Source organism: Phyllopteryx taeniolatus, chromosome 5 (genome assembly GCF_024500385.1).
Source record: "Phyllopteryx taeniolatus isolate TA_2022b chromosome 5, UOR_Ptae_1.2, whole genome shotgun sequence".
NCBI classification, from domain to species: domain Eukaryota; kingdom Metazoa; phylum Chordata; class Actinopteri; order Syngnathiformes; family Syngnathidae; genus Phyllopteryx; species Phyllopteryx taeniolatus.
The window spans coordinates 30,447,788-30,473,008 of NC_084506.1; the positions used below are offsets into that span (position 1 = coordinate 30,447,788).

Sequence of the window (25,221 nt, forward strand, 5' to 3'; positions counted from 1 at the left end):
CCCAAAATCTTGAATAATGGGGGGATAAAACCCCATGAAGCATTTTTGGGATTGGTTCACCCCAAAAAAAGAAAAATACTATTATACTATTAAAGTGCAGTGAAAAAGTATAAGTATTATATTTTTGGATAGTTTCCCCGCTTTAATGTGTAAGCTCATCAAACAAATGTAAATATCTGACAAATATAACCCAAGTGCACTGAAAATGCTGTCTTTAAACAGTAATTTCATTGTTTTTTTGTTTTTTTTAAGGAAAAATCAAACTATTCAAAGTTAGCGGGCCCTGTGTGAAAAAGCGATGCCCCCCCCCCCCCCCCCCCCATCCTCAGCAGCAACTAAAATCGAGCGTTTTCTATAACTGTCAATGAGTCTTTCGCATCTCTGTGGAGATATTTTGGCCCACTCTTCCTTGCAGAATTGTTTGAATTCAGCAAAAACGGCCTTTTTAAGGTCATGCTACTGCATTTCAGTCAGTTTCAAGTCTGGACTTTGACTAGGCAACTCCAAAAGCATTTTTATTTATTTTTTTTTTTTTTTAAAGCCATTCAGAAGTGGACTTGGTGGTGTGTTTTGGATCGTTATCCTGCTGCAGAAAACCACGTGCGCTTCAGCTTTAGGTCACAAACCGATGGCTGAACATTCTCCGTCAGGATTTTCTGTTGAAGAGCAGAATTCATGGTTCCATCAATCACAGCAAGTTGTCCAGGCCCTGAAGGAGCTAAGCAGACCACCGTGTTTGACTGTTGGTATGATGTTCTTTTTCTGAAATGCTGTGCTACATTTCCACCAGATGTAACGAGACACGCACCTTCCAAAAAGCTTAACTTTCATCTCATTTCTCTTGGGATAATCTTTGTAGGCCAGCCACTCCTGGGAAGGTTCACCACTCTTCCATGTTTTCTCCCTGTTAGGACAATGGCTCTCCCTATGGTTCGCTGGAACCCAAAAGCCTTAGAAATGGCTTTTGTAACCCTTTCCAGGCTGATAGATGTTAATTACTTTATTTCCCAACATTTCTGGAATTTCTTTGGATCGTGTCATTTTGTCTGACTTGATTTTGTTGGGACAGATTCTGTTTAGGTTATATCTTGTTTGAACAGGTCTGGAGGTAATCAGGCTCGGGTGCGATCAGTGAAAATGAATCCAAAATTGCGATCAGCCATAATGAATTCATGATTTAACCAGGGGTGGTTATTACTTTTTCACACCGGGCCAAGTAGCGTTGAACAGTTTTTTTTTGTCCTTAATCAATGAAATCAGCAGTTAAAAAAACAGGATTTTCAGTTCACTCGGCTTCCATTTGTTTGACGATCTTAAACATTACAGTGGGGAAACTTGAGAGCAAGACCACTACTTTTTTTTTTTCGCGGCACGACTAGATTGCGCAAGTGTACCTTCTGTTGCGGTGCGTGCGTGACGCACGAGGGCGTCAGGAAGCAGGTGCCATGTGCTATGTGCGTGCATGCGTGTCATCACCTTGTGCTGACACCGCGCGTTTATCCCCGTAGGGAGGCGGAGACCATGCTTGGTCATTGAGGACCTCAGCAGCAGCAGCAGCAGCAGCAGCAGCCGCCTCTTTCGCTCCTCCTGCACGTCCGACGCTCAGCACGCTGCACCCCGATGCCGTTTCATCGACACGCTGTGGATTGGCACTCGTTTAGCGCCTGCCTCTCCCACGCGCGGCGGACTTTTGATCGTTGACGCATCTCCAATGTTTGGACCCGGGCTGGCGTGGGAAAGAGAGGCACGTCCCAAGTGTCAAGTGCGAGGCGTCCTGTCCGTGCGCCTCCTCAGAGTTTTGCCTCCGGTGGCACCCCAAACGCACGACACCCATACGGTTCGCCCCACTGCTCCTTCCCACTGCGCTCTTCTCCCGTAAAAAGAAAAAAAAAAAAAGAAATGGAAAGGTTCCAGTCTTCCATGCGCAAGCGCCTGTACAGCTTGCCGCAAAACATTGGGCAAAGACCTTTTGCGGGGAACGAAGGAGACAGCGGCGACAAGGACACAAAGAGGAAAAGTATTTTGCTGAGACATTTGTCCTCTCTGTCTCCCGCAAGCAGTTGCAGGAGCATCGAGGAGGCCGGCAGGGATGCCGCCAGGAAGAGCAACTCGAACGGGGACTGTCGCCGTTTCAGGGGCAGCATCTCGTCCGTCAGCGGGCGTCATCCTGCCGGCTCAGATCCGGCGGAGCAGCGCTGCCTCATCCCGGAGGCGGACGCCGGTGTCGGGGAGCGTTCCCCCGGCGAGCCCGGTCCGGCGGCGGGCGGTCTGAGCGTCGCGTCGGTGTTCGACCAGACGAGTTTCATCAAGTTGGAAGGTACCGAGCAAATCGTCCCCGAGGATGAGCGGCTCGACCAAGCCGGATTCATGCATCGGCAGTTCGGTGCGATGCTCCAGCCGGGAGTCAACAAGTTCTCTCTGCGGATGTTGGGGAGCGAGAGGGCCGTGGAGCACGAGAGGGAACGCGTCAAGTCTGCCGGTTTCTGGATTATACACCCATACAGCGATTTTAGGTAACTCATCTGAAAGATACACTTCTTCCGGAATTAATTACACGTGCGTTTGATGCCATTGACCGGCAGTCATACGAGGCCCAGCCCGATCGATTTGATCAAGCCCCAAAAAAGTTGACTTAAGTCGGTAGTTTGGATCATGGTGCTCTTGTGGTGTGGAAGCACACTAAATCAGACGTCGCTTGTTCAGGATTGCAGCGTTTTACAAACATCCCAGCTCAATGCAGTGGAGTTCTGTAGTACGCTGTAAAGTAAAAAAAAAAAAAAAAAAAAAAAAAAAAAAACCTATAGAATTGACCCAATAAATGTAAGGTAACAATTTGCAGCCACTTCAATCGGGTACATTTAAACCGCGTATTTTGGGTGAAGACGACCTTCATTCAATAGTGATCAAATACTGACAAAACTTGGATAAAGTTTACCACGCATTTCTGGTTACACTTCAACCACAGTGCCTGAGTTGAGGTGGGGGCTACTCTCCTATACAGCACTTTGTGTTCCTCAACATCCGTGTTCGCTCTCACCATATTTATTGCACGAATGCAGCTCTGCCTACTTTAGCAGTAGCAAGTCTTTCAAAGCGAGTGTAGTGCCAATTGAACGACGTTGCCTGCAAACCTTACCTGACACACTCACAATGCAAGCAGGATCAAATCTAAGTCATGATCAACGTTTAGCTAAGCTCATTTGACCATAGAGTTCATTTTTTGGTGTGGTTTTGATGGCTTTTATGCTGACCAATCAGTGATCGGTTGTCACTGATGGGCCACGCCATTTTGTGCTGATGAGCCGATGACACGTCAGCCAATTAGTGCGGCATGAATGCGTCACGTGGTGCATATTGTAGTACCAATGGCTTTTAGGTGGATGTTACTCAATCTTTCTTGGTAAGACGTTTTACTGTTGTCAACTAGGTAGTGTAGGTCAAATTTACCCTCATTTAAAAAAAAAATTTCGATGATTTTCATGGATTTATATTTACCACTCTCCAACATCATTTTTTTTTTTTTTTACAGTGTATCACTGCAAAGGACAATAACAGCATGTTGTGAAATGAATAGCACCCCGTCAGTGGCTCACGAGAGCATTATTATCTTTATAAAGGCAGAATCCCAATCATTAGATTGTGCTGGTGTTCCTAATGATGTGGTAAGCCGTCCGTGTACGTGTTTTCCTAACAGCCCAAATATGACAATCACCCGTGCGAGCTCATGCAGAGCATACACTGATCGTATATCGCATCCCCATCGTGTCTTGACATCTAACCTGGAAACTCGGCGATCCTTCTTTGTGTACAAATGTTTGTCACTGCTGTTTTTTCCCACTCATCTGAATTACACTCCCCCCGATCATTTAGTGAGGTCATTGGATTAGTTTCGAGAGAATGGAAATGGGGTAATCAAAATAGGGTAACATGACCATTCAAGATATTAGAAGCACACATCAGGCTGGATTATTACAGCACAATTAGTTTAATGGAACAGTGATGTTGTGGATGGGGCGGGTGCCACCCGCAAAATGCTGACACGGATGGAGAGAGAAAGAGAGATTGGAATGGAATCAAGACGCCCAGCTGTTTGCTCTGCGCTGTGTCCTAGGTGTCATCATGGCATCGCGCTAGTGTAACGCTTTCGGACATGCAGCCTTCCCAACTATTTCTATTTCACTATTTCAAATGCGCACGCTGAATGTTATGATATAGATATTGTTGTTGCTGCTATGATGTTGTTTCCGCTTAGGCATAAAAAGGGACTCAGAGTAGATTTAAAAAAACAACTGCTATGACCGTCTCAAATGACCAAGATAGCCTTGGTAAAATTGTCAAAATTTTGCATAGTTTAAAAAGTCAACGCAAGGCCTCTCTGAAAAGCATCAGTAAATTCTTAAACATATTACAGAATGAGTAACACCCAAACAATGTATCATTGCATGTAACATAGTTCTGCTTGTTCTATCGCGGTCTCAACGTCATAAATCCTTGATCAGCCCGTATAACAAACTGGCCCCCAAAGAAAACAAATCATGTTTCTTTAGCACTAAACACATGTCCAACAAAAATAATATTATGGAGGTGCCAATTCCACTCAAGTCCTTGTTATTCTGATATAACTTCATATCCAAGTGTAGTGAGCTCACACGCACGCATCCATCACGGCTGTGTACTTTTCCCAACCACTGTGTAATGAGCGGCTGCTGTCTTTTATTACGACTGCAGTGGATACAGCAGCAGCAGACGCGCTGGGCTCGCCGGCACGTTCGTACGATGGCGCACCTGAGCCTCAGTACAGGTGTATGTTCAGCCACTGAGCTCTTTGCAGGCTGTTGTGCTTCAGCTGCGGTCTGGCAACAAGAGATAAGTATCTCCAGTACAAATGTGATCCCTTTTTTTTCAGCTGTCCTGATTGATCTAAGCTCCTTTCACAATTTTAAGCTTTTTTTGTGTTCACTTTGCTCATAACTCCGCTCTCTTTGTGCTCTCATGCTCTTTAACCGAGTTGCACTCTGACCCAAATTGTGCAAGATTCCTCTCTGAAGTGGCGCGCAAGTCCCCACAACTGCAAACTTTATTTTGATGTGGCAGATTGCACTAGCGAGTTGCCTGATCTTTGAGGGTCGAATGCTGCGTGCACAGTCAGCATTCGGGAGGGTCTGCAAAGGGGGACGTAATGCACTGTCCCCTGCACGCTTTTTTTTTTTTTTTTGTGGTCCAGCTGTTCCGATGTTCTGCAGCACAGTGACGTGTGCAGAGCTGTAATGCTAACTACTCAACATCTGGCTGATGGGAGCTGACTTCTGGAGATGACATGGATTCCCAGGAGATAACGGTGGATTTAGCCAGAGAGGGGATGAGCAATTAGGACCACTGTGTCACCGCAGAGACAACAGGCAGATGAAGAGAGCAATACAAATGCTTTGTTTGACAGATGACAGCAAAAATGTGTAACGGAAAGAGGACCGATCTCATCTTCTTGTGCATTAATTAGAGCATTCACAAGACAAAGAAGTAGCAAAAAGAACAAAAGATTATCATGAACCATTCATTTAGGGCACATTGTCTTTTGTGGTTTTCTGATATTCTCCATGGTTGTTTATCAATCATAGGAGATGATGCCACCTGGCACTTCCATTCACACTTGGAGTCTTCAATTAACCCAACATGCATGACTTTGGAATGTGGGAGAAAGCCAGAGAGGTGCACCTGCAGAAAAGACCACGCCAAGACCCAAACCTTGGATCCTTTTGACTATGTAACCAAACGCTCCACCTTGCCTGATTTGTCCCAACAATATGACAATTTATACCTATATTTTCACGACTGTCACATTTTGTATACACACCTCAAACACGACTCGTTGTATTTGATTTCATCGCATTTTCATTGTTGGCGGTGGATGGCTATGTGACAGTTGTGTTAATTGACCTATATTGGCTTATAAGTGGTCTGAGCCCTCGCAATTAACGGAATCAAACGTAATTCATATCAGATCACCCTTATAATACAACCAGTGCTTACTACTTAATACAGCATTATTGAAAGGCAGTGACCCTATAGGTCTTAGTCATTATATTATCATCCTCATCACGGATCGATTTGCTGCCATCATAAGCCATCTCCTCATTCCAAGCTGCTCACATTTAATCAGTAATGGATTCCATTAATTACACTTGTTGACAAGAAGGTGAAAGCCTCATTTAATCAGCTCTGTTTTATAGCCAATCCTCCACTGATCAATTTTCATCCCTCTTGAAACAAGTCCGTCGTTTGGTTACAGTGTGATGATGCGCGCTCACATGTCACAAGTACCTTCAGGGGTCCGTCTGCAGAGGCTGTTGATTTGCGCTACTGATGCTGGCGCTGGTGCGCAGGTGTGTCAGGCTGCCGGCTGATCGATTCGAGGTTAATTAGTTCTCTGAGATGGATTGTGCGTGCGATCACACACTCAAGATTGTATTCAGTAGGAGTTTTTACGAGGCTTGGCTGTGAACCACTGGAGTGATTATTGCTGTGCTTAGTGCCGTATTTGGATTGAAATCACTCTGTGGGAGACTTTTAGAAAAGGGCCGTCATGCATCAGCTACTTCAAGGGGAAATTTAATGCAGCATGCAAAAACAAAGGCGATGTAGATATGATGACCGAAATCAATTTGTCACGCAGCTAAAGATGGAACAGAGCGCACCGGTACTGATTCCCGAGCATTGAGTCAGGTGTGGAAATCGATATCTTCTTATGAGCAAATCAGATGGGCTTTTAGTCTCCCTCCTTGTGCCCTGAAGCACAACGTTGAACAGAAATAGAGACAGCGTGTTCTCAGAGATGCTCAGGGGAAAAAAAATCTTGCAGAAGTTTAGCACAGTTCTACATTGAAGCTGTAATATTTAACCTTAACATGTGCATCACTTCACCAGCGCGAGCTTTGTGGGTATGTGCAAAACACCACTGCAGCAATGCTTAGCACAATTCATGAACATTACAGATTTTGATAGGTCTGGGTTACTTTTGGAACATTATTATTAAAAAAAATAAGAATCATTTAACAGGCAAAATCAGGCACAGGGTTGTAGCAACCATATCTGCGATTCATAAATATGTTCGTACTTATTGTTCGTACTCTGCGAACAAATTTAAAACGTCCTCAGATCATGCGTACAACACAAATAATGCAGGATCAGCTCTCGAAAATGCGTCAAACACACATCTTTTACCCAAGACGCACCATTTATTGGAACTACAGTCCTTTATAGAAACAATATTGATAACTTTGCTGATAATAACTCAAACCGGGAATTTGCTAATGGGTTGAACGACCTAAATAACCGTCCAAAGTTCCTGCTGCAGCTGTTTGCATGCAGTCCAATGTTGTCACTCAACGAGCAGGAAGTGCACTCGCATTTCCTAGATTTTCCATTGCTTCAGTATTCTTTTGAATTCCTTACGATAGTCTGAATCATATACATCTGTGATTCTGCAGGTGCAAATGTGATGCTAAATGGATCTCTTCACACACACACACACACACACACTGTCGCTGGCCTGGCTGAATTGTGACGTACTTAGGTCGGCTCATGCATTTTATTTTTTTTTTGCTTACAACAATAATTTCATGAATTTTATCAACTGCAAATGCCACTTTACTGTGTTATATTTATTCCTTACTCTGTATTTTAACAACATATGCGGTGTTTGTTTATTGTCAGCTCTGAAGTATTTTTTGTACCGGTATCTGTTTAGTGCCACATCCTCTAATTTAACTTCGCAATCAATTAATAATGATTAACATAATTATTAGGCTATGTGTTCTCAGTTTCTGTGTTCAGCAGGCTTTGCGATAATACCAATAATTGAAACATAGGATAAAGATTAAGAAAGTGATTAAAGTTTCGGATCCGCCATCTACTGGGAAAAAACCTCCGTGGATTGGCTGAGATGCATCAGACGGACGCCCTTTTAAAGGGGGAACAGGGGCGCGGTTTATGCAGATTGCGGGTCGCAGGCACGAGCCCGTCATTGAGAATCAATTCTGATTCATTGACATATGCACGGTGGTGCGGGGAAAATTGGGCCGGTATGCATGTGTCATGAATCTGACGCTGATCTTGCGTGTACGCTCAACTCGTGCGTAGAGTGAGAACATTTCTTTGCATTTAATAGCGAATGAGGCCCATTGAGCTCATTGATTTGTGTTTTAAATGAATAAAGAAATAAGAAATAATAAATCCCCTATATGCTTCAGTATATCAGTGATTCGCAACCGGTGTGCCTTGTCACATTAATGTCGTGACAGATTAAGTGTGCTGCGGTAATTATCCGATTTAAATGAATTGGTCCAAAAATTCTTTACCACAAGTCCTCTATTTTTGTGAATCTCTCTATGCCGGCAATGTATCGTGACAGAAAGAAAAATGTCCCAATTACATTTCAACCAAATGGCAGAAGGTACAATAACCCTGTGCATCTGCCTGTTGCCATTCAGACAACAGAATAAGTCGTCACTTCCTTGGTTTGACAGATAAGTTCCGGGACTGTTGTCACAAAAGTTTTAAACGTTTTAAACCCAAACTACGAGGTCTCCCTGCCACATGGACCAGAGGATCAACCGGCACGTCGACAAAGAGATGCTGCAGCGTTTGCTTGGTTTAGCGTGAGAGTTGCGGCAGGACAACTCGTGGCAATGCCCTGAGCATCTGACAGTTCCTGACTGAGAAGAACATTGGTGTGCTGGAGCAATCTCCCTATCACCTGACCTGGCTGCGTGTGATTTCCTCTCTCCAAGCTCAAGGGAGTTAACAAGGGGAACCGTGAAGATGTGGATGACATGAAGAAGGCCGAGATGACAGGAAGGTCCCGGAAGAATCCTTCCAGGAGTACATGAAGGCGTGGCAGAGAAGGCTGGGAAAGTGTGTCAGACTCCAATGGGATGACTTCAGAGAGGAAAACTTGGAGTTTGTAGTTTGGATTGCTATTTCATTACGCCAGTCCTGGAACTTTCAGACACACCTTGTATATCAGCTTTGTGTCAACAAGACAGGCCGCAGATTTCACACCAAGTACATTTGTGAGTGCATCATTATTTCATTATAAATTCTTTCTGTGTCATTTTTGTTCGGCGTGATGTGAGATTTGTCTTTTGTCAAAGATATGCACCGACTCAATAAAGGCCGGCAAACCCCGCACTATATGACAAGGAGCATTCGCTGTAGTTGTTCTTAACCTTTTCTGTTTCTCGCACCATAAGACACTCTATGTTCTTGGATCTCCCAAGGAATATCTCATTTGTGGATGCTGAATGCCATTCAAGTTTTCATAACTCAAAGTCACATCTTCAATTTGATTATTTCATCTCTCCCTTGGTCTGAAAATCGACGTCAATCTCCATAGCATAATCTGTGAGAAAAGCATGAAACCATCCATCTGACCTGCAACAGTTTGACTCTTATCATTTTCCCCGCTGCAACTAACGTATTGTGTACGGATGTTTTCCCACTTGGGCTGTGGGTGTTTTTGTGTGTTTTAGATTCTACTGGGATCTGACTATGCTGCTTCTGATGGTGGGAAACCTCATCATCATCCCTGTGGGCATCACCTTCTTCAAGGACGAGCACACGCCGCCCTGGATTGTCTTCAACGTGGTCTCGGACACCTTCTTCCTTATGGACCTGGTCCTCAACTTTCGCACCGGCATCGTCAAAGAGGACAACACAGAGATCGTCCTGGACCCGCAGAAGATCAAGATCAAGTACCTGAAGAGCTGGTTTGTGGTGGATTTCATCTCTTCAATACCTGTGGACTACATCTTTCTCATTGTAGAGACTCGCATTGACTCAGATTTTTACAAGACGGCCAGAGCCCTGAGGATTGTGCGCTTCACCAAAATCCTCAGTCTCCTGCGGCTGCTACGGCTCTCCAGACTCATCCGCTACATCCACCAGTGGGAGGAGGTAGATCTGACACAAATTGGCTCTAATGAGTGATACCCGCAGCAACCAGATACTTAGTTACACCCAGGGGCGCCGTAAGGGAGGGGGGAAATTATTTGGATTCTAAGGGCCCCATGATTGACAGAATCGCAAGAAAATAGTGTTTTCGGTTTGCGGCATTGACGTGGTGGGGGCCCGGAGTAAGACTGTTTTCTGCGGCCCCAAATCCTCCGCTGCGCCACTGTGTACACCTGCACATTAATGTACATGAATCCGTTAAAATTGCTCACTTCACATTTACACTGTTTAAGGTTAGTGATTTGACCATACTGTATTCTCATAACTATAAAGTGCCTTTGGGGTCCTCATCTGAATCGCAAAGTCATGACAAAAGTGTAGCAGAAGAATACAACTCTGATGCCTCATTATAAGTGGGCAAACATTTGCACACATACCAACGCAGTGATCGGTTTCTTAAAATGTGTTTCCTGCCTTTTTTCTCCTTGGATGTACATGATTTTGGCTTGGTTAAAGGATAGTAGTAAATCAAAACTTTTTTCTTTTTCTTTTTGTGTGTGTGTGTGTGTGTCTAAAAGTATTTGATAAAAGGACATTTTGATCATGTGTACTATTTTCATGATCATTTTGAACACTTTGCACGTGTCCCTGAAATTGCTGTCCACCCTGTCATTGTGGGGTAATTGGGCCTTTAAGAAATGCTCTGATGTTTTCACATTTCACATTACTACCAGCATTTTGTCTTTTCTTCAATGGAGGCTGAAACAGTGACTAGTTGCATGGAAAATATTTCGGCTCATGTTTCGTAATTTGCATCATATTATGTGTAAAGTTGGATGTTCTCAAGCTTAACATGTCCACTCTGTCATAGTGTTTGTTATAAAACCTCTCAGAAATTTGAAATACATTTGTTAAACAGATGTGTGTTGTAGTGTGTTGTAGGCGCAGTTGTGTCGCACTGCGCTGCATCCCACTAAAGAGCTGTCTGCTATATTTTGTATTGAAAAGGCGTGAGCATATATTTGTAGTACAGCTATTACAGCTAGTTACATTTTGGAAATCATTGCTTTAAAGTATAGCAAAGCATTTTTTAACATGAATAAGTCAATATTCTATGTCAAGTACTCTCTCGAGACAGTGATATTTCCCAGCACTATTTAATTCATATACTGTAATTGTCATTGAGGCTGCATTCCCCATAGCCCAGTCATATTGGTGGCAGGTTATTACGCAACATTGGAACAGCCTTTTGTTCTCTATAGAAGAGCAAGAGCACAATGGTATGGTATGGTACAGGACAAGTGTAGTAATCAGCATACAGAGCACAGAACAGACTCCATTTTGCAAATGAGTGAGAATTCAAATTTCGTAGAATTATTTACTAAGAGACATTCATCGCATTGTTTCACGTCCATTAATGCTGATAATCTGTGTGTGTGTCAGGTTTTCCATATGACCTATGACCTGGCCAGTGCCATGGTGCGTATTATGAACCTGATTGGTATGATGCTGCTTCTGTGTCACTGGGACGGCTGTCTGCAGTTTCTGGTTCCCATGCTGCAGGACTTCCCTCCCGATTGTTGGGTCACTCGAAACAAGATGGTGGTATGTTTGTTGTTTTTATTCACGACTTCTCAGACAAACCACATTGACAAAAATATGATTCTGATGTCTCCCTGTAACCAGTGGCGGGCTGTGATTCGGTACCCGGTCCTTCGGTGTGGATGTACCGAACTTAATCACCTCTTCATGCCACCACTATCACGCTGCAATTATAGAGCGCATCAATACTATATAAAAAGCACACAACACAAAAAACAAAAATATTACAGATATCATCCTCACCAAAGATGCAACATATTAAATGCAATATCTTTGCAGATAGCTACGTGTGTTTTGCTTATCGACGTTGGCCGCAACAAGTTTTGTGTTTACCGGCCAATCAGAGGATGGAAAATTGCTGAGCTCATCGAGGGCTAGAGCGCTGGCCTTGTGAGGATGAATTTGCAATCTGATTGGTTAAAGAATCAGTCCCATTGCCGATATAGTTTCAGTTACATTGACCCGAACTACTGGTTCTGGGGGCCCCTCGGCAGGCAAGAGTAGCATGGCAGCACATTAGAGGCTGAAATCTGATTGGACAAATAAAAACCCCCAAAACTTCCACATACAGTACATAGAGCCAGTAGAAACACTACAAAATGACGTTCACCACTGCCTACAACATGGCTTGAGCCGGATATCAATAAATGTTCTTTCCGCTGGTTTTCCCCCTCCAGAATGACACGTGGGGTCAGCAATATTCTTACGCCCTCTTCAAAGCCATGAGCCACATGCTGTGCATCGGCTACGGGCTGTACCCGCCAATAGGGATGGCCGACGTGTGGCTCACCATCCTCAGCATGATTGTGGGCGCAACGTGCTTTGCCATGTTTGTGGGGCACGCCACTGCCCTCATTCAGTCTCTGGACTCCTCCAGGAGGCAGTACCAAGAAAAGGTAGGAGGCCACAATTCCTTAATGCACTGCAATGACTTTTCAGGTCAGAGAGATGAAATATTGAGGGTCAAAATGACACGGCGACTTTTGTGGCGGTGCATCTGTGCGTGGGACGGGGGGCTGGGTGGCTGCTGATCGAACTTTGACCTAAAAATATTCTCCCAGTTTATTCCCGACACACATGGGAGGTGGCCACCCTTCCGTCTAGAACCCTGGCCACCTCTGAAATTCAAAGCTCCGACCTTAAAGCATTCCATCCGAAAGTACAGAAATTGGATGGATGGATGGAAATTCACAAGGTTCACCTCCAAATAAGAATGTCCCAAAATGTATGAATCCTGAAATCATGCCGATCTCATCTGAATTGACTCACAAATGTACTATTTCTGTGTGAAATCTGGACCTTCTGCCAACTAATGGAAGAGCATTGCATTGTTCTGCCTCTCCCTATACGTTGGTGGCATAGATAGATGAAAGAATATGTATTTGTACACGTAATTCATAAACAATCATTTTCGTACAAACGAAGTGAAATGGGATCATTTCTATGCTTATTAGATTATGCAGGCGCACCTAACATTGTGGCTGGTCATAGTGTATCGGATGTGGAGGAAATGTATTTTCAGCAGAAACAGCCGAGGGCTGGCATATAATAAAAGGTAGACTTAGAACAGGACAAAAACAAACAGGTTGAATCCACTGTCCATTAGTGATGTTTTGCTTGCTGAGTACTTGGCTGAAGGACACAGTAGTTAATAACATTAGCCGCAGGCTGCACAGCACAACTGTATTTGTCAGATGGGGCAGAGGCCCAAACCTCCGCTGTGGACACTTTTTCACAGATGGCCTCACAGTTGAGTGTTAACATAATGAGGCACGTTATAGTCAACCCCTGGGCCAACACATCAAACAGATTAATTCATATATTACATTTGCCATGACGTTGCATTTTGCCTTCATTATCAGATACATAACGATTGCTTGTTTTCTTACGTAGAAATGGCTTACTTTTTTTTGTATCGTCAATCATTTTCTGATTGTGGTCGCAGTACAAACAGGTGGAGCAGTACATGTCCTTCCACAAACTCCCCGCCGACATGCGGCAGAGAATCCACGATTACTACGAGCACCGCTACCAGGGCAAGATGTTTGATGAGGAGAGCATTTTGGAGGAGCTGAACGAACCACTGCGAGAGGTCAGAAGTAATCTGCTTTGGGGATTTTTTTTTTTTTACCCTCCTCTTTTAACTTGCTGGGGCATAAATATGTTGATTGCATTGGAAATGTAATCAAATCAAATGTAAAGCTCCGTTGACATTCACTTTAACCACCTCGGTCACCACGTGGACTGTGATGGATATTGCCTGTCTCTATATTTTGAATGTCTTTTCGTTTTGTGGGGAACTGTACAAAAAAAGAACATTGATTTAAAAAAGGAGATCCTATTAGATCTAAACTGCCTAGGCATAATCGAGCGCTGTATCTTTTTACCATAATGTTTATCGTCATGTAATCTGATTAGTAAATGCCGGAGACTGCGTGTGGGCCTCATTAACCGAGCGCTGCTACTCACGCTGCTTTCATAATAATTGCAAATGTATCAACTCCGTGAATGTCTCACACAGACAGAGGTACAGTAGCAAAAATACTCTGTATTTTCAGTAAAAATAATAAAAGTACCCACTCTGAAATACAAAAGGTAAAAAAAGATTTTAATGTCAATTGTATGTAATACCTGTTTTGATAACTTGGCTCAATGGGGGAAAAAAAAAAAATCTTTTATCCTTTTATTAATTTACAGTAGTGCTCGTACTGAGGAAAAAAACAAAAATCCTGTCGCATGTTGTTGTTTAAGAGCTGGCTAGCGTTGACTCGACTTTTTTTGACTAACAAAACCTGTTCCCATAACTTCGCTAATGGTGTAAATTGAACAATAAAAAAAGCTAAATTAGCTAATGATAACAGCTGGAAAAAAACCCCACCTTACTTGCATGTGTCCGCTGCCACGAGACGGAAGGCATTTGCCGCAAATCATTCTTGTAGCCGAAAACAGAAAACAATTCTCTTCAATGAGGCCACGAGTGGGGAATGTTTTGCTTCTTCAAATCTGTTTCCGTCGTTGTTAATGCTCCCTGGCTCACGTTCCTCCATGTCGCTATTGTCCCTGTCTTTTTCCGCCTTATGAGTCGCCAAGGTCTCAATCAATCAAGATCTCACCCACCACATCTCTATTTACATTTTTACGTCATGTCGTAATCTGCTGAGGTCAATACAATATCTGTTTGTTTTTTTTATGTAGGGAGTAAAAGTAAAAAGTCATCCTAAATATATTTACTGTGCTACTTCCCACCTCTGCAGGAGATCATCAACTTTAACTGCCGTAAGCTTGTGGCCTCCATGCCTCTGTTTGCCAACGCCGATCCCAACTTCGTCACGTCCATGCTGACCAAACTGCGCTTCGAGGTCTTCCAGCCGGGTGACTACATCATCAGAGAGGGAACCATCGGCAAGAAAATGTACTTCATCCAGCACGGGGTCGTCAGCGTCCTGACCAAAAACAGCCAAGACACCAAGCTGTCAGATGGCTCTTATTTCGGAGGTAATGTCCTCACACAAGGGGCTGTTTAATGCATACTAATATAGCCCGTGGCTGGCAGCAGTTCACTGATGTGAAGAAGCGGCAATAGTCAGCCCTGTTTTGATTTATTTTGCTCAGGCACTCAGCAGATTAACTTCCCGCACTATTGCGGCTGGGAAAAATTGTCCACATCATCTCCTTAAAAGGGGCTCGGGACTAAGAGCGGCAGTGATTTTTTTGATCTTTGGTTCCATCTGTGGGGTTTCCCCCTTTTTAAATCAATATTTATAGCTGAATTGTATTCTTTTTTTTTTTTGCTATTTCATCATCAGTCAGGTACAATTTGTCCAGAAGCCTGTTTGACATTTGACAAAACGTAACAAGTGAGTGTTTTAACGTTTTAGGGTGAGTACAGTCTCCAGAATGGTAAAATTAAAATTGAAGAGAAAATGTATTCGGACCATAAATTTGTCAGCAGTCCTGTGTGCTCATGTGACTCCAATAGATTAAATCAATAAACAGGACAGCGAAGCAAGCGTGAGAGACCCTGTGGTTTTGTGTCTATATCCTCAATATGTCTGCCCTCAAAAATATGCCTATCTTTTTTTTTTTGTTTGTTTTTTGTTTTTTTTCAAATGGCGCTTTATTTAATTTTTCTGATCTGACACGACAGATTAGGTCAGGACAAACTGTAAGCTGCAGAAATTGCATTAAGTGCTCCATCTGTGGAGTTGAGAGTCAGCGCTCTTCACGTTTCATCAACTACCCCTACCGAAACAATTTGATTTGATTTTTTTGAACGGAACAAGTGAAAAACGTTTGATATTTGCATTTATTGTATATTCATTTTGTAGAATCATCTCCAAAAATGTGTGCATTTATATTTTTCTATATGTTCCTAGTATTTTTTAAAGAATAGTCACCAAAAATGTGTTTCACTGAATCCTTTTTGCATTTGACCCTCTTTTAAACAGTTTGCACGCTTTAAGTTACGTGGCTAATCTTTCTTCCCCTCCCTGCAGAGATTTGCCTCCTGACCCGAGGCAGAAGGACCGCTAGTGTGCGAGCAGAGAACTACTGCCGCCTCTACTCTCTGTCAGTGGACAACTTCAACGAGGTGCTGGAGGAGTATCCCATGATGAGAAGAGCCTTTGAGACAGTGGCCCTCGACCGGCTAGACCGCATCGGTGAGACCTTTTGGCGATAAATCTTACAATTTATGTACAGTATGGCTAGCGACCAGTGTTGGTAAGATGACTTTGGAAATCGAGTTGGTTACAATTACAAGTTACCCTGTTGAAAATGTAATAGTAGTGTAACTATTTCAATGACGTTCCCAAAGTTATATTGAAATTTGATTACATTTGGATTACTTTTCTTAATTTGGAATGAATGCGGGTCAACAGGACCCTTGGATGTTTCCTCAAAAAAAGTGGATTAAAAACCATCGATCATCATTTTTGGAATCAAACATATTTTTTCTTTATACAAATAATAAACTGCTAACGAAACATGATGAAATGTAAATTATATAACAAATGTTTCTTGTCTTACAATCCCAATTCCAATGAAGTTGGGGCGTAAATAAATAAAAACAGAATACAATGATTTGCAAATCATGTTCAACCGATATTTAATTGAATACTCTACAAAGACAAGATATTTAATGTTCAAACTGATAAACTTTATTGTTTTTAGCAAATAATAATTAACTTGGAATTTTATGGCTGCAACACGTTCCAAAACAGCTGGGACAGGTGGCAAAAACACCTGTTTGGAACATCCCACAGGTGAACAGGCTCATTGGGAACAGGTGGGTGCCATGATTGACTATAAAAGGAGCTTCCCTGAATTGCTCAGTCATTCACGAGCAAATATGGGGCGAGGTTCACCTCTTTGTGAACAAGTGCGTGAGAAAATAGTCGAACAGTTTAAGGACAATGTTCCTCAATTTAGGGATTACATCATCTACGGTCCATAATATCATCAAAAGGTTCAGAGAATCTGGAGAAATCACTGCATGTAAGCGTCAAGGCCTAAAACCAACATTGAATGCCTGTGACCTTCGATCCCTCAGGCGGCACTGCATAAAAAACCGACATCCATGTGTAAAGGATATCAGCACATGGGCTCAGGAACCCTTCAGAAAACCAATGTCAGTAAATACAGTTCGGCGCTACATCCGTAAGTGCGACTTGAAACTCTACTATGCAAAGCAAAAGGCATTTATCAACAACACCCAGAAACGCCGCCGGCTTCTCGGGGCCCGAGCTCATCTAAGATGGACTGACGGAAAGTGGAAAAGTGTTCTGTGGTCCGACGAGTCCACATTTCAAATTGTTTTTGCAAATTGTGGACGTCGTGTCCTCCGGGCCAAAGAGGAAAAGAACCATCCGGACTGTTATGGACGCAAAGTTCAAAAGCCAGCATCTGTGATAGTATGGGGCTTTGTTAGTGCCAATGGCATGGGTAACTTACACATCTGTGAAGGCACCATTCATGCTGAAAGGTACATACAGGTTTTGGAGAAACATATGCTGCCATCCAAGCAACGTCTTTTTCATGGGCGCCCCTGCTTATTTCAGCTAGACAATGCCAAAGCACATGCTGCACGCGTTACAACAGTGTGGCTTCGTAGTAAAAGACTGCAGGTACTAGACGGGCCTGCCTGCAGTCCAGACCTGTCTCCCATTGAAAATGTGTCGCGCATTATGAAGCGTAAAATACGACAAAGGAGACCCCGGACTGTTGAACAGCTGAAGCTGTACATCAAGCAAGAATGGGAAAGAATTCCACACACAAAGCTTCAACAATTAGTGTCCTCAGTTCCCAAACGTTTATTAAATGTTGTTCAAACAAAAGGTGATGTAAAACAGTGGTAAACATGACCCTGTCCCAGCTTTTTTGGAACGTGTTGCAGCCATAAAATATTCTGTTTTTATTTATGTTTAACACAACGTCCCAACTTCATTTGAATTGGGGTTCTATATGTGTACAGCATGTGGAAAACCACGTTCCACCATACCATACCACGTTGACCTAATGACAAATGTGTACAATTTAGACTTCATATGACAAACCAGATAAGTGAATATTCCACAAAAAAGACCAACATTATAAAAGTCAATGTTCTTTTATGTTAACCTTGTCAAAATCTCAGACAAAGTAATAGATTGCGCCACAAAGTGGGGCTTCAAGGTCTTATTTGGAAATGTATGTCATGTTTGAGACTATGCCAGAAGGGCAAATGACCAGAAAGAGCCAATAACAAGCGTGAGCTTTAGAAGGAGAAAGTGATATGAAAAAAAAATCTGAGCTTTTGCCACTATTTTTAAATGTAACTAAGCAAGGATTGAAATTACGTACATTTTGTAACAATTTTGTAACATGTTACATTTCATTAGTTATTCCTCAACACGTTTTGAAAACTTTATTAGTTGTAATGATGTTTTAATTTAGATGCTTGCAGCTAGAGACCATACAGTCCTTATTTTGTTTTGTGATCATAAGTGGTACTTTGAATTATAAGTACCCCAACTTTGTTTTTCAAGTTATCAGCCGTCAATTTTTCTGCGTTGTGTCGCGAACCAAAATATGAGGTACGGGCAAGCTTCAGACACGCTGCTGCTCGAGAGATTGGGGGGATACAAATAATAGCAATTCAAGTGGCACGAAGCAGGCCCACAAAATGGCATGTACATTTGACATACCACAGAGAAGAGTAATGTTAGCAAGCCTGCCAAATGTGAATGAATGAAAACAAAACGCCAAGTACTTAATATAAAATCAGGTTTCAAAACTTGAATAATAAGGGCCACCTCGCAGCTCTCAGACGCTGTGGGCGTGTCGAATGGATGCCGAAAGGAATCAAACATAGTGAGGGGGTGATAGCTTATACAATGTCAAATTGTATAAGTTCTCCGTCTCGGCATACATTTTTTTTTGCTAATAATGTAAACCGTTTTTAAGGAACCATGCACCAGGGCAACAAAAACGTAATGAAGTGATCAAAGTACAATTTGAAATTCCTTTGTCTAGCCAGGCTATGCAGCGAATTGCTCAGGACAGTCTCAAATGTATAAAATAGTGCAGATATTGTTCTGATATTTTCAGAGGTGGAAATGGTCATGAGTAGAGATGTCCACAGAAATTTTGGTGACGATTGATCGCAGCGTTCGGACGTTAAATGACATTTAGTGAGCGCCTATGGAGATGGGGGTTATCGGAAGAGGTTGAAGTGGGCGCGAGTAGAGATGTACATAGTAGTAAACGTGTACATAGCTGTACAAGTTTTGGTGATGATTGATCCCAATTGGTCTCCAGTTCTGTCGATGACATCACACATCACATGGCGGCAAATCGATTCTGCCGATGTAAAAGGGGCATTCCCAGTTATTTAACGATTGCTCCACAACGAATTGTTATTATTGGAAATGACTGTCAGTTTCATTTTGTTGAGGAAAAATATATTTAAAGAGAATCTGCTAGTTAAGTATAGGCCATCTGGATGCTATAGGTCCTTTAATCGCCCAACAAAAATGCAGTTTTTCTTTTGTTTTTTTTTTGGTTTCCTTAAAAAAATTATTATTTTGGAGATGAAAGTTTTTCGCCCAACGGCGGTAATGTATTCTGTTTTATGAATAACAGGGTAACGTCTGCCATTTAGTGGAAGAACATTTTATTGTTCTACATGTCACTGTACGTCGCTGGTCTAAATAGACGAGCAAAGATACATTATTTGTAGTAAATAATTATCAGACCAATTATGTGAAATTGGATAATTCATCATTTGTGCTGCACAGTGGGTGGGAATCACTCAGAGGTTGACCGGTAGGTACACATTCCGGTTGTCTGCAACCAGGCATTTCAGATTCTGCTTCCTCTTTTCAACAACAGGGAAGAGGAACTCCGTTCTTCGGCATAAAGTCCAACATCACCAAAGTTCTGGCACATTAAATCTCCATGAGAGTGAGATCATCCAAAGAATAGTGCAGCATGACCGCGACATGGCCCAGTGCACGCGACTGATCCAGACCAGCAACGCGCAGATCTTAAACATCCCACCTGCTCCCTCATCACCCACCCCGGTCATCTGGGCCCCTCTTGTTCAGGCTCCGCTCCAGGCCGCTGCAGCCACTACGCCGCTGGCACTGGCATTAGCTCACCACTCGCAGCTGCCCCCTATCCTCTTTCATCATCCTCTGGTCCCAAGCTCCCTGAAAGACCCCATCGGCCAACCAAAGAGAGTCCACACTGGGGCGCTCCCATCTAGCATCTATGGGTCAGTGCCCAGTTCTCCTGGGGGTTCAACCAAATTCCGCACAGAGGTTGAAACTCCCACTCTGGCCTCCATCAGAGCACCATATCCCTTGCCTACGCTGACGTCCCAGCCCATCTTCACCAGCAGTCTGCAGCCCCTGGCCCCACCCACTCAGCTGGCCCACAATCCTCCTCACTCTGGCATGGCCTCAGTCTTCCCCGTCAGCCAGGCAGCCGTTTCCTATACTTGCGCCGCTCAGCTCCACCCGCAGCCATACCACGGCGCGATGACCACCCCGGCCCATCCGTTCAGTTTGCTCCAACAGGCGGAGACGGCGAGGCTGGCGGGGAGATTCCCGGCACCCTCCTCTTGTGCCATAAATCCCCTAATCTCCAGCTCTGTCAACCCGATTCTAAACCAGCTACAGCAGAGCTCTCACGCCATCACGCAGCAGATGGGGTCCTGTCATGGCAGCGCAGGCAAGATCGCCAGCAGTCTGAACTTCCCACAGTTTCCCATCATCACCGGCACACAGTCCTCCAGTAGAGCATCTGCGGGCGGAGTCGGGGCCGCAGCATCTCTTGCGCAGCACAGCCTGGCTGGCCTCCATTCGATTTTCCTGCCACAGGTTCTTCCCGAGCAGTCCGCCCTTGGTTCCCTGATGCAGTACGGTTCCCCGGAAGCCTCACCTTGCTACACGCCTCCTCTCCACAGCCCCAGCTTACAAAGTCCTGTGAGGGGAAGGACAGTTTACCAAAGCGAGCCCCCCAGGCCCAAGGACTCTCACAATCCCCTTACTGTTCAGACCTCGTGCCCGGCTAGGGTGGCATGCACCATCAGGGAGAGCAGCGAGTCACCAGCCGAGCTCTTTACACAGCAAATAAAGACCATCTCAGGCTCTTACAGCTCTTTACACCACATACAAGACAGACTTTTCACCTCAGAGGAGGAAACAAGTCCCTTCTCCTTCCCTGTCGCAGCCAGTAAACCCCAGGTCACGATTCCAGGTCACACCAGTGCTGTCACCTGGACGTATTCAGGACTCGAACCTCAGAACCAGTTTCTCGCTGTGAACTCCAAAATGTTAGAGAGCCAACCCAACCAGGCTAAACTTCCCTCCAGTTTGTGAGGCTGAGACATGCCCTCCTTTCATGAATACAACTGAATACTCTCTTCCTTGGCATCCCTTTTTACCCCTACTTTGCGCCTTTAAACGTAGGAGGATGCGTGATTCTTAATTGATTGGAACATTTTTACCACAGAGTGTATGGATTACAGGTATGGACAATTTCATCCATTTTCAACACCGCTAATCCTGGTTAGGGTCGCGGGGCGCCGGAGCCTATTCCAGCTGACTTCGGGCGAAAGCGGACTACACCCTGAACTGGTCGCCAGTCAGTCGCAGGGCACATATAGACACGGACAACCATTTGCACTCACATCGTCACTGAGTGGGACCTGAACCAAAGTCAGGCGAGTGTACCACTACTATGGACAATTTCTATAGCATATTTCTCCTTTGAAAATAGTAATAAAAGTCGCTTGGGTGGGTATAACACACTTCATGAATATATAAATTCATGAAGTTATCTCTTACACAAGAATATACACAAAATGTGATTATTTCAGCTGTTTAACCGTGTATTCCTAGCAACCTTTTGTCTTCCTTTCAGGTGTGATGAAACCAAAAAACGTTTTGTCCCCTCTTCTCAGCTAAAAATGCAAAGTTACACTAAAGAAGACTTGAGGGCCTCTGGTGCATTTTGGTTGTTTTCAAACCACATAAAACGTTGGCATCGTCAGCAGTAGACATGGGCCGGTTACCAGTTTCAAGGTCAACCGCGGTTTAAAAAAGTCACAGTTTCAAAAAGCACCTATGAGCTTATGAGGTGTTGCAAAGCGACACGACCCCTCCCCCTCCCCCTCCTGTTGTTGGTGTGGCCAGTCAGTGAGAGTACTCCAGCTTGATAAAGGCATTTAAGAGCACGCCTTTGACAAATTCAAGATAACGTTAATATATAACTATGAATGTGTCTTGAATTGAACGTTTCCAACCAGCTACAAGAGTTAGTATTTCTACAATGGGTAAAATAAATATTGGTACTATAGACTTGCTACCGAGGCAGATAACCAGGTAACAAGCATGGCTAACATCAGTTTGTTTTTGTTGTAATGTGACTTCTCCAAGCAGAAAAGATTAGAGAAGTAGCTTTTTCTGAAAAATAAGAGCTTTTACTGTTGCATTATTTGGATTTTAGTTATAATTTAAAAAAAAGCTGTTGTACCTACAGCGTGCATTCAATGGAAAAAAGTTGATCTAACCCAATTATTTCAAAACATTACATTTTAGAGCTGTAATTGCAACACTTGGAAACCGTGACATTTTTGCTCACAGTTATCAGGACGTCGGAATCTGATAACGGCCCAAGCCTAGCCAGCAGAAAGTCAAACGTTTTTCACAGTGGATGTTGTACTTCACCAAGGATTTGTGGAATTCACATAAAGAATTTCTAGGCAAATATAAGGGGTATGCAATGTCCAGATTGGTGAGCAGATGGTTTCACCTCTGCTATTTGCGGATGATGTCTGACCTTCAGGGTTTTCTGGGAAAGTTTTCAAACAAGATGAGACTTGATACCTCCAAACTGGAGGCCATGGTACTCAGTCGTAAAAGGCTGGATTTCTGCCTGTGAATTGGGAGAAAGGTCCTGCCTCAGATGGAGGAGGTCAAAGTCTTGTTCATGTGAGAGAACAAGATGGTTCCTGAGATCGATAGGCCAACAGATTGAGGATGCAGTCTATGTACCAAACTGTCATGGTAAGGAGGGAGTTGAGCCAACAGGCGAATCTCTCAATTTGCCTGTCCATCTACGTTTCCCCCCTAACCTATGGTCACGAGCTTTGGGTAGTGACTGAAACGAGTAGATTGCACGTAAAAAAGGCTAAAATGATTTTCCTGCGCAGTGTATCCAGGCAGTATCAGGGGGAGCAGTGTGTTTTATGTCCTGGCCGTGGAACAGTGGACTAGCTCTGCACCATCAGCAGGGTTCTGGAGGGTGTATTGAAGTTCGCCCAACCAGTTTACATGTGCTTTGTGGACTTGGAGAAGGTGTTCGATCTTGTCCCTCTGGGATTCCTGTGGAGGGTGGTCTGGGAGTATGAGGCACCGGACCGCCTAATACGGACTGTTCGGTCCCTGTACGACCGGTGTCAGCGTTTGGTCCACTTTGTCTGCAGCACTGTAAGTCAGATTTGTTTCCAGTGAGGGATGGACATCGATTCTGTTCAGATGATGTGGTTCTGTTGGCTCTGTCAAGCTGCCATCTTCAATTATTTCTGGAGTGGTTCTTAGCTTAGTGTGAAGCAGCTGGGATGAGAATCAGCACCTCCAAATCTGAGACCATGGTCCTCAGTTGGAAAAGAGTTGCATGCCCTATCCGGGTCGGGGATGAGCTCCTGCCCCAAGTGCAGGAATTCAAGAATTCAGAGAGGGTCTTGGTGTAGAGCCACCACTCCTCCACATCGAACAACTACCTGGGAATGCCATTGTCCTCCTTAGGTGGAGCTAGGAGAGGTGGCCAAAGATAGGTAAGTCTGAGAATCTCTGTTTAGACTGTTGCCCTCGCAAAGAAATTGGATGAAAGCGGTTTCTCTCGTTTCAAGTCTGTACGTCTTCCAAGTTGCTTCAGCAATATTGCACAGCTGAACGGGGCACACAAATCCGATCATATTTGTAAAACTAGCGAATGTAATGTTTGTCTACCTGGGTGGACCATGTAGATCATCGGGAAGATTATCCTGTGTGAAAGAGGCAGCGTGGCTCTCACGTCCCTGTTCTATTGCAACCTTTCTGAGGACAGCTTAGCCATGCTTTTTGTAAAACCACTCTGTCTTTTATGGCCATGAGCAAGTACTGTGAATCAAAGCACTTGAGTCAGATTGTGTTAATTGTTTAGTATGGATTAAAGGCAACGAAATCAATGGTACATTGGAGGAACGACATGGTGAAATGTGAATGTTTCTTGCACCACTCAAAGGGCTAAAAGCAATTACTTGGATGTAATAAACAAGAAACCCCCGAAGGGTCACATTGCTGCACATTTACATCTCATTTTGAATCAATACTGACCGAATCCTTCATGTTGATGAGTCGCACCTTGCCGTTAAAGAATCACAATCCATCGTATCTTGGCGTCATTTAGCTACATGGTTTGTGGATCTTGAGGATGAGTTCTGCTGCGACCGAGTGATGTTTTGGGTCACCAAGCTGCCTCCGCCGGTGGCCTCGATCAATCCCTCATTACTATTCTGCTCCAAGCCCGCAGCACCAGAGGCATCAGTCCAGCTTGACTAGAAGGTAACTGTGGGTGCAAGGTGTGTGTTTTCATAGGAAGGACAGTCATCTATTTCTATATATAATCATTGTTCTTTTTGATGCCTTTGAAATCTGAGAATTCTGTCTCCTATGTACAGTATGTGAGCTATATTTTAATATATTAGGTATGGAATTCAGTGCAATAAATGATTATCTGCTCAATAATGCTTGTCCTTACAGTTGCCTTATTTCCAGAAGATTATGTCAGGATGGAAAGTAACGCTTTGTTCATTTCAGCTTTCAATTAAAATCACACTTTTTTTTTTTTTTTAAAGTGTGAGATATTGGTTAATAAATGATGACGTAATTAGCCACACTCTTAATAATCTGGCAATTTCGGTAACAATATATCTTTGGTTTAGAAATACAGTACTTAAGTGAGAACCAATAAAAAAAAACGTTTTTGATTTCATTACCTGGTTATGTTTCCTTTTGTACATACTGTATAGTTTTTGTGTGCAGTTTTTAATCTAGCAACCCAGATATTTGATTTGGTAGGTATTCTTCCAAGGATTACAATTGACTCATAAATACATCATTAAAAATGATCAAAAGTTTTAAA

General features: G+C 43.5%; 1 protein-coding gene across 2 annotated transcripts; it reads left to right on the forward strand.

Moving 5' to 3' along the window:
* Positions 1-1,521: 1,521 nt before the first annotated feature.
* On the forward strand, positions 1,522-24,824 carry hcn4l (hyperpolarization activated cyclic nucleotide-gated potassium channel 4l). Of its 2 annotated transcripts, none has more exons than XM_061774793.1 (8): positions 1,522-2,513; positions 9,528-9,951; positions 11,392-11,553; positions 12,228-12,446; positions 13,496-13,642; positions 14,805-15,045; positions 16,047-16,211; positions 19,921-24,824. In XM_061774793.1, exons 1-8 carry the CDS (start codon positions 1,900-1,902, stop codon positions 21,411-21,413), a joined length of 3,465 nt encoding a protein of 1,154 aa, XP_061630777.1. In that variant the 5' UTR covers positions 1,522-1,899; the 3' UTR covers positions 21,414-24,824. The 2 variants fall into 2 exon arrangements, with proteins under 2 accessions (XP_061630777.1, XP_061630778.1); XM_061774794.1 differs by having other exon boundaries at positions 2,374-2,513; positions 4,729-9,951.
* The last annotated feature ends 397 nt before the right edge of the window (positions 24,825-25,221 follow it).

Bases quoted from the DNA above. Each gene is read 5' to 3' on its own strand.
- hcn4l (XM_061774793.1), top strand. From the start codon at position 1,900: ATGGAAAGGTTCCAGTCTTCCATGCGCAAGCGCCTGTACAGCTTGCCG. The intron at 9,952-11,391 runs GTAGATCTGACA...TGTGTGTGTCAG, and splicing joins ACATCCACCAGTGGGAGGAG to GTTTTCCATATGACCTATGA. The intron at 11,554-12,227 runs GTATGTTTGTTG...TTCCCCCTCCAG, and splicing joins TCACTCGAAACAAGATGGTG to AATGACACGTGGGGTCAGCA.